The 9,454-nt window shown below is 34.1% G+C and overlaps 1 protein-coding gene across 3 annotated transcripts; it reads left to right on the forward strand.

The window, feature by feature from the left end:
• The first annotated feature begins 1,273 nt into the window (after positions 1-1,273).
• Positions 1,274-9,454, forward strand: LOC126698641 (CDPK-related kinase 3-like). Of its 3 annotated transcripts, none has more exons than XM_050396012.1 (11): positions 1,278-1,997; positions 3,856-3,986; positions 4,496-4,537; positions 4,652-4,760; positions 4,992-5,070; positions 6,631-6,927; positions 7,112-7,221; positions 7,604-7,708; positions 7,909-7,971; positions 8,776-8,943; positions 9,022-9,454. In XM_050396012.1, the coding sequence occupies exons 1-11, from the start codon at positions 1,443-1,445 to the stop codon at positions 9,154-9,156; spliced, it is 1,794 nt and encodes a 597-aa protein (XP_050251969.1). In that variant the 5' UTR covers positions 1,278-1,442; the 3' UTR covers positions 9,157-9,454. The 3 variants fall into 3 exon arrangements, with proteins under 3 accessions (XP_050251970.1, XP_050251969.1, XP_050251972.1); XM_050396015.1 differs by having other exon boundaries at positions 1,864-2,008; XM_050396013.1 differs by lacking the exon at positions 9,022-9,454 and having other exon boundaries at positions 1,274-1,997; positions 7,899-7,971; positions 8,776-8,940.

A 9,454-nucleotide genomic window follows, 5' to 3' on the forward strand; every position in this document is an offset into this window, starting at 1 on the left:
GAAGTTAAAAACATAAAATTGGAATTAAATTGCTAAGTAAAACAATAACTACAAAGAGTAATGACTTGAATGATCTTTATATTGGTCCCTTTTATGAATCCCTCTAGAAAAAGATTTGAATTAAATCACAAGCTAAATCATAAATGCAATTTATGGTGTACAACTCAAAATTTCCCCTTAAAAAAAAGTCAAAAAAGAAAGAAAAAACCATAGCAACCACATCAACTATATATAGATTATTCCACTTTATTTATGAGACATGCTAAAATTCCTAAGAACATAAGACTTTTTGGTTTATGTAAAATTGGTCCATTTTATGAATCCTCTAGAAAAAGATTTGAATTCACAAGCTAAATTATAAATGCAATTTATGGCGTACAACTCAAAATATCCCCTAAAAAAAGCCAAAAAAGAAAGAAAAAACCATTGCAACCACATCAACTGTATATAGATTATTCCACTTTATTTATGAGATATACTAGAATTCCTAACAACATGAGACTTTTAGATTTATGTAAAATTGAGGCCAAAGACCATCTAGTACCCTAGCGGGATTAATTATTTATAATTTTATATTGACAAAATTTAGTTATAAAATTGGTGATAGCCTTAGGCTACAACTTTACTTAATATATTTTTATTGGAGATGGATTTTGACAAATCCACAATTGGAATACATTTTCTTTTTATATCCTTCATGCTTACGAAATTTCTAGAAAATTGAAGACAAAAAATTACGTTATCAATAAATTGCTCAAATTGCGAGTTTTTGTAGTTTAAAATTATGCATAAAATATAAATGTATAGACCATATAGTAAATAATATCTGATTGATACAAAATTTAATATGTGTATTAAGAGCGTAAAGAACATGCAATTCAATGGTTAAATTTTCAAAACATGTAATAATATTTATTTTTTGGGTTTTAATAACGTATACCCTTAGAGCACATATTAATAAACCATTTAAATTTTTTTTAAGGAAAAAAAAAAGTGATAAATTCTTTTGACAATTTTTTCAATTTTTCATAAATTTTTTTATAAAATAGATAATTAATGTGTGCGTTAAGAGCAATGATTAATTGAACCTTTATTTATTTTTAAGTTTATATCTTATTCTATACAAAAACTTAAAAAAAAAAAAAAAATTTTAAATTTTTTTTTATTTTTTTAAAAATTAAAAAGTGACTTTCATTCATTAAATGCGCACATCTAACTGTCACATTAGCTTAAACTCTCCTACTTTTCAAAAACTTTTATATAATACTACCATTTCAACACTCTCTTCTCTCAATTTCTTCTTCCTTCTTCTTCTTCTTCTTCTAAACACCTCTCTCTCTCTTCTTTCTCTCGGCGGTGTAAACTTCTGAACTCTCTACCTCAAGCTCTCTCCACCGTCTGATGCTTTGACTTTTTCTCGCCGGTCAAACCTCCAACCAACGATGGGCCATTGCTGCAGCAAGAGCATCCCCGTCGTCAACACCGACGAATCCCCCACCGTCAACGGCGTTTCCACCGCCGGTCCGCCACCGGCGACCTCCCAACCGCACTACGCCAACTCCTCCACCGTCGCCGTCGGCTCCGGCGGCACCACCCCCTTGCACTCCTTCGCCGCCAGTCCATTCCAGAGCCCACTCCCCGCCGGAGTAGCTCCCTCGCCGGCGAGAACTCCGGGGAGGAAGTTCAGATGGCCGCTCCCGCCTCCGTCTCCGGCGAAGCCGATCATGTCGGCGATACTCCGGCGGCGAGGTCCGGCGAGGGAGACGGGAGGACCGGAGCCGATACCGGAGGAAGGAGGAGCAGCAGTCGTAGGAGGAGGAGGACAGGGAGAGAGAGGACTTGATAAGAGCTTTGGGTACCCAAAGAACTTTGGAGCAAAGTATGATATTGGCAAAGAAATAGGGCGAGGGCATTTTGGTCATACCTGTTTTGCTAAAGGGAAAAAAGGAGAGCTTAAAGGTCACTCTGTAGCTGTTAAAATTATCTCCAAAGCTAAGGTGTGTTTTGGGTATGTGTTTATTTGGTCATGCATTGTTTATTATTGGTAAAAATTAGTACTTTATGTTTATTTAATTGAAGTGGGTGATTAGTAATTAAAGCTTGAATTTTTATTATTATTATTTTTTAGTTGAGTTTAGTGCTTATGTGGGAAGTGAAGGTTTAGTTGAAAAGTTGAAATCTTAGTTGCGTCACTCAAAGGTTGGAGAAGAAGAGACAAGAAATATGGAGGTTGAGGTGGTATTCAGTTAAATTTTTTATTGTGTTGGACTCATTTGATCCAGAGTGAAATTGGGGAAGTGGGTACTCGGTAAAATTTTGATTGATTTGTTGGGTTATGATTAAATTTTTGAAATTTGAAGTTTGGGTTGAGAATTGAGGTTGGAAAGTATGGGAGTGGTTATTGGGTCTCATTAAAATAACAGGAAAAAAATAGAGAGAAAAGATTATGGGTCTCAGTTTTGTTGTCGTATTTCGAAAAGACTTGGGTGCTCTGTGTTTCTTTATGCTTTAAAATTTCAATGGTGGATAGGATAGTGTTTTGGAACATGTTGAGGTGGTGGAAGGTGCTTTAAACTGTGATTGGTAATACTGAAAGATGCTTGTTGGTTATTGTCCGTTGGGGTGGCTCAAGAGTCAAGTGTGTCTCTACTCTCTAGTCTCTACTTATGATTAGGTTGTAGAAGTTGATGAACATGCTTATAGCAGAATGGGGATAGGAGACTGGCTCAGCTGAAGGATTACGAGGCATTTAAGGAAGAGAAATGTTTGCAGGGAAAGTGAGTATGGTGGGAAAAAACTGGTCATTGGAAAACTAGTTACACCTCTTGGTTTACTTTTGACAGAGTTGAAAGTATATATGGTTCGGTGGCTGCCATTTTTTAAGCTGCAACTGCTGCACCATGTTTTGCAAGGACAAGTTGGCATGCATGGTGTTGAAGTTTTCTGAAGTAGTAAGATATTTATACTAGATTGAGGAAAGTAAAGGACACAAAGATAAGCAGAGGAAGATGTTTTTAGGTAGGGGATGGGATGTGATGACTGTCAGGAATGCACTACCTATGAACAAGCATGAAAAGAATAAGTTGATTGACAGAAGCTTGATTTCCTTTATGATCATTGACAAATATATCAGACCTTTGTTTTTGGTTCATACTTAAGAAAGCAGTGAACACATGGTTACATTCCCATAGGCACATTCTCAACTATTCAGGAAGAATATTCATGACTCCATTGGACTGATGACAAGAGCAGGAATGATGTTCAATTCAAGTTGCAAGTTTTTAGTCTTGAAAACAGGGTATTAAGAGCTCATTTTAAGTTGAGGGTATTGATCTTATTAGTATGCATGAGTAATTAAGTGCTCCCTGCAATGGCACTGCGTGATAAAAATTACCTAGAACTTCATGGCCGTTACTCATATTTTGTTTGCTGATGTTAGTTTTTGAACCTTTAAATTTTTTGGAAAATTATGTGCACCAAATACTCTTATGTGCGTTGCTTTGTTGACTCACTTTATAATTATAAGATTAATTTTTACTATTGGTACTGAATTTTATAGGGATGAAAGAAAGATTATCAGCCAGAGGGAAATTATTGGTTGATTTCAAATTTATGTGCTAGGGGAAGTATTAGCTACTTTTTTTAATACTTTTGAGCTAAGGTTTTCTTGGATAATACATCATAAGCTTAATAATAGTTCTGGCTTTTGTTCATGTTTAACTATTTAATTTCCAACTCTTCTTATTCTTGTATTATTGAGACAAAATTTTATCTTAATGAAAGTTAATTGATTTATAAAGATGACGCCTCTGGAATTAGTAGGATTTTAGTATCTAACAAGGTGTTATGTGGCAGATGACAACGGCAATAGCGATTGAAGATGTTCGCAGGGAAGTGAAAATATTAAAAGCCTTATCTGGACATAACAATCTGGTCAAATTTCATGATGCGTTTGAGGATGCCAACAACGTGTACATAGTTATGGAGTATGTATATCCTTGTTGGAGTGTTATTCTAAGAAGACTTAATTCATGGAGACAATTATTTATGTTTTTCTTTGTTATGTGAGGAAACCTTTACAATCCTAGAGTCCTCATGGATGGTTAACTTATATAAAATCCGAAATCTTGTGAAGAAGAATCACGATAAAGCTAAATATATAGATGGGTTAGTGACACAGACAAAACCAAATCAAGTACAACAATAGCAAAATTTGAAGAACAAAAATAATAAAAATTACCTAGGAGTCGGCAAGTAGGGTTGGCTGGAGTAAGCACCAAAAATTTCCCAACTCTAGGAAATTAAGTAGAATATTGATAGCCTAATTAATAATAATTCCTAAGATAAAATCCAATTGGTTGATAAAAATAAATTTGACTTTTAAAATTAAAATAAAATTTTCTTTGTGCTTTTTGCATCAGTTACTCTAGGCAATTTTTTTTCATTGTTGGTCTTAAAAGTTTGATCTGAATTATTTCTTTTTTTGCTCTGTCAGATTGTGTGAGGGTGGAGAACTACTGGACAGAATTCTGGCAAGGTAAAAATTGGCTGCTTATTTTCTCTGCCCTAATTGAAGTCAATTTAAGTCTTATTTTTCTATTCGTTTTGTTTGATTATATTCCTCTTGAAGCCTTATTATCCTTTGATGTAGAGGTGGAAGATACATGGAGGAAGATGCTAAAACAATTATTGTCCAAATTTTAAGTGTAGTTTCCTATTGTCATCTTCAAGGTGTTGTGCATCGTGATCTAAAGCCAGAGGTATAGCAATGCTAACAAACTAATAATCTTTCTCCAATTTATTACTTTTCTTGCATTTGGAATTATTGATTGTGCACACTCACACGCACATGCATGTTGTAGTAGTAGCAGTAGTTGTTGTTGGTTATTTTATTTTATTTTATTATATATATATTTTTAAAAATTTTATGCGTTTTTAATCACTGTTCCTAATTCCAATTGATAACTATGGATGCCTTGATTGCTTGGCAGAATTTTCTTTTTGTCACAAAAGATGAGGATACTCCAATGAAGGTTATTGATTTTGGTCTATCTGATTTTATTAGGCCAGGTAACAGTTGCTTATTCTTATACTATTATTGGAATACTAATATGAATAAAAGTGGGAGATTAGTTAATCATTTTTTATTCTAATAACTTGATTGGATTTTGTTTAACTGCTGTACAAGTTTTCTGATATTCTGATCTTCCATTGGTAGCTTATTGCCAGACCCAAGTTAGGTAGGCATCTATTTACACAAGGAATACTTTTGGGTATCCATTTTAGAATCTTTTCCAAGTATTTTGTGAAATTTTCTTTCCTAGAACTGTTAAATTCAAAATGTTTTTCCTTTTTCAATCACATTTTCAACTAATCATGGCTTGATGAAGGGAGGGGGGAATTTTATAAGAAAATCTTTTCCAATAATTTTATAGGGGCAGATAACTATCTATTCCGTAGTGATATACTTCTTGCTCCAAATATGGTCATGGCAACAATATAGCATTAGGTTTTAAGTAACTTCAATCACTTCCTTGTGGATAAGGGTTCAATTTTGATTGACGCATTTTAATATCTTACAATGGATCTATGCTTTGACTAAGTTCTTACTATTTTTTGTTCAATTTTTGCTTGTAAAAGCTTTTCTCTCTTTAGGTTGCATTTGGTTAACAAAAAAGTAATTCTCAAAAAAAGTGAAGCGAAAAGAAAGGGATTTTTTTTTAATAACATTAGAAAGGGATCCAAAAAGAGTTAAGAGCAGTAAGTAGACCAAACATGCCCAGAGAAAGCCTCCCCATGAATATTGATCTGCTTCCTGGCATTGATAAAAATTGATTTAATTCCTACTCTGGTTTGTGAAGCTTTTCAATTTTCCTGATCTTTCGTACATTTGACCAGTAACAACTGGGAAAAAAGCCTTGGTAAAAGGTGACAAATGTGTTTCCTGCAACTGTTTCGATTGCAAGATATTTTTTTTCTTTCTCAATAAAAAGTTATAGCTTGCCTATGATGCATAATCTATTGATAAATTATCAATTGTTCCAAAAGTTTAAACATTTAATAAATGGTGAGTTTAATCATTTAACTATTATTCTAACACTGCTCTTCACCTGTGGGCCTAGACTCCCCCTTTTACAAATGGGGTCCAACACTTGAGATTTTAACTTTTTAAATGGGAGGTAGGGTGGAGATAGGGTTCAAGCTCAGGAGCACCTGCTTTGATTCCATGATGCATTACCAATTGTCCCAAATACTTGACCTTTATTCTAACACAATTAAAAACATAGGATGAGATTTGAGGGAGAATTTTTCCTGCAGGAAAGTAGTTAGTGGTGAAAACAGTTTTCTGACAACCAAATGCATGGAAAATGCTGAAAACAGTTTTTATTTCTTTTTTCCTTTCCTTTTCTTGTCAATCAAATGGAGCTTAAGTTGTGGAGTGCATCTCATATTTGCATTATATGTGTATAAATGTGGCATGCATTTCTTTTTGCCGAGATTTTTTATAGTTTTGGGTCTTTACTTTGAACACTCTTTGTGAAAATGCCACTTTCGTTTATATATACTTCTTCAATAATTGCTTGCCTTTTATTCATGGTCACTGAAGGTCTAGTTCTTGTACATGTGCAGATCAACGGCTCAATGATATTGTTGGTAGTGCGTACTATGTTGCACCTGAAGTACTTCATAGATCTTACAGTGTTGAAGCAGATTTATGGAGCATTGGTGTCATAACATATATTTTGTTATGCGGAAGCAGACCTTTTTGGGCACGTACCGAATCAGGAATCTTTCGTTCTGTGCTAAGGGCTGATCCTAATTTTGATGATTCACCTTGGCCTATTGTGACACCAGAAGCTAAAGATTTTGTTAGAAGGCTTCTGAACAAGGACCACAGGAAAAGAATGACTGCTGCTCAAGCTCTAAGTAAGTTATATTTGATTTATGAAGATGTCCTTAATTTGATTCTCAGTTGTGAAAACTTATACTCTCTCTTACAGTATAACTTCTGAGTTTATATGATTTGTCTAAATTTTCTCAATTAGTCATAAGTCTTTAAATTTCTTATCAATGGAAAATAATATTTACCTAATTACCTCTATTTTTGCAGCTCACCCATGGTTACGAGATGAAAACCGTGCTGTGCCTTTAGATATTTTGATCTACAAGTTAGTTAAGTCATATATTCGTGCAACACCTTTCAAACGTGCAGCATTAAAGGTAGTTGTCTATTATGTAATTGTTAAAAATTTATTATTATCATTTTTTTTAAAGTAAGCTTTGGCCCCAAGAGGAGGAGGAAGGGTAGATTTGATTATGTAATTCTTAAAACACGTACGGTTATTTATGGAAGAAGCTGACTTCCACCCCTTTCTTTCCAAATTTTTTTGAAAAAGAACCTAGAACCACACACATACAAAAGGTGGTCTAAGATTTAATGTGTAGGCGTTTGCCTTTGCATGCCACTTTCCAGTGGCATGTGGCACACTGCTTGGGGCAAGATAGCCTTTCACTTGATATTTTAAGTGTGCATTTTTTTCTGGTCTCTGCAGCATATTTCTTTTTTGTTTATTTATTTACTATTTTTTAAATAAAATTGCAGGCTCTCTCAAAAGCTCTAACAGAAGATGAGCTGGTGTACCTTAAGGCTCAATTTAGGCTCTTGGATCCAAAAAATGGATGTGTGTCCCTCGAGAATTTTAGAGCGGTTAGTTGGTGCTTCCTTTTATTTAGAATCCTTGATGACGTTTAGATAACCTTTTAAACATAAGATTTTGTTATCAAGTAACACAGTATAATATAAGCTTTTTGATTAATGAGTTGAGTGACTTGTATTTATGTAGTAATGTATTTTTTTATTTAAGTAATTTCATCATGACATTTTAATTATTATGAAGAAAATTGCAGGCTCTCATGAGAAATACCACTGATGCCATGAAGGAGTCGAAGGTTTCTGACATTTTGAATTTGGTAAGATAACTTGACATGCTAATTAGCTTTCAAGAACAAATATAACTTCAGATTAACGTATGGAATGTGGGCTTTCACATTGATCTTGACTCATTCTTTTACTTTAAAAAAAGGAATAAAAATGCACTTTACACCAACCAAGTTTGGTACTGCTTCTAAACCAGTCTCTCGACTTTCAAAACTTAAATTTACAGCCTCGACTATTACAGTGATGTCAATGTATCCCTTGTACTATGTTCTGTCAGTTTCTGCCATTAACCTATCTAAAATGACAATTTTGGTCTAAAATGATGCTGTTTATGGGTGGATTAAAGGCAATATGACGGAAGGGGAATTTTGACATTGTTGTAATATTTGATGGTATAAATTGTAAGTTTTTATGGTCAATGGACTGATTTAGAAGCAACTCAATGACCCTAATTAGAGGGGTATAAATTGCATTTTAACCAAAAAAAAAAAAAATCGTATTAGTTTGCATAGTGGGTACTAGTGAGTCCTTTCATAATTTTGAGATGAGTTAGACATGCATAGCCAGCCTAGTTCCTAAATGCGGGTACATAATGGAAAACGAAAATGGTTGTACACCACCTCTTTCCATATTGGATGCTGTTGGATCTTGTTCCTATGGGAGACATTCATTTGACATTCCACTACTAGCTTGTTCTCCCTATTGACAAACATAGCCCTAAATGCAAAATGGATTGGATTGATAACATGAACTGTTAATATTCTTTCTTTGTTTGTTCAATTTGAATGCTTTTCCCTATAATACTTTATGCTAACTGTTGTAATGAGTACTTTCAGATGGATCCGCTCTCTTATAAAAGAATGGACTTTGAAGAGTTTTGTGCTGCCGCAATCAGTACCTATCAGCTTGAGGCTCTTGAAGGATGGGAGAACATTGCAAGTTCGGCTTTTGAGTATTTTGAACAGGAAGGAAACCGGGTCATTTCAGTTGAGGAACTGGCACAGGTATGGACATCCACGCTTGTAAGATCAATATAATGATCTGACTTTCATCCCACCTAACTTGATAAATAATCTCTACAGGAACTGAATCTGGGTCCTCAAGCTTACCCTTTACTTAAGGATTGGATCAGAGACTCAGACAGAAAACTCAGCTTCCTTGGATTTACCAAATTCTTACATGGTGTGACAATACGTAGTTCTAATACAAGACACTGATTGCATGTATAAACAAAGAATTTTCAACAAAACTTTCATTGAAATGGTTTCTTGTCACTTATTTTTTCACCCCCAGTTTAAAGAAAAGAGTGTAAAGATGAATGCTTCAACAGGTTGAGAATGAGCGATTTTAGCAGGTTCTTTGTAACCTTCTTTTGTAAAAGTAATTTTTCTAAATTATCAACTTTGAGTGTCTTGAGGCAGTAAAGATAAGATTGTTTAAGATTTTTTTTTTGGGAGAAAGAAGATTGTTTAAGTTGATATACATATATTCATTCAAGTATATTCCCTTTATGAA

Source organism: Quercus robur, chromosome 9 (genome assembly GCF_932294415.1).
Source record: "Quercus robur chromosome 9, dhQueRobu3.1, whole genome shotgun sequence".
NCBI classification, from domain to species: Eukaryota; Viridiplantae; Streptophyta; class Magnoliopsida; order Fagales; family Fagaceae; genus Quercus; species Quercus robur.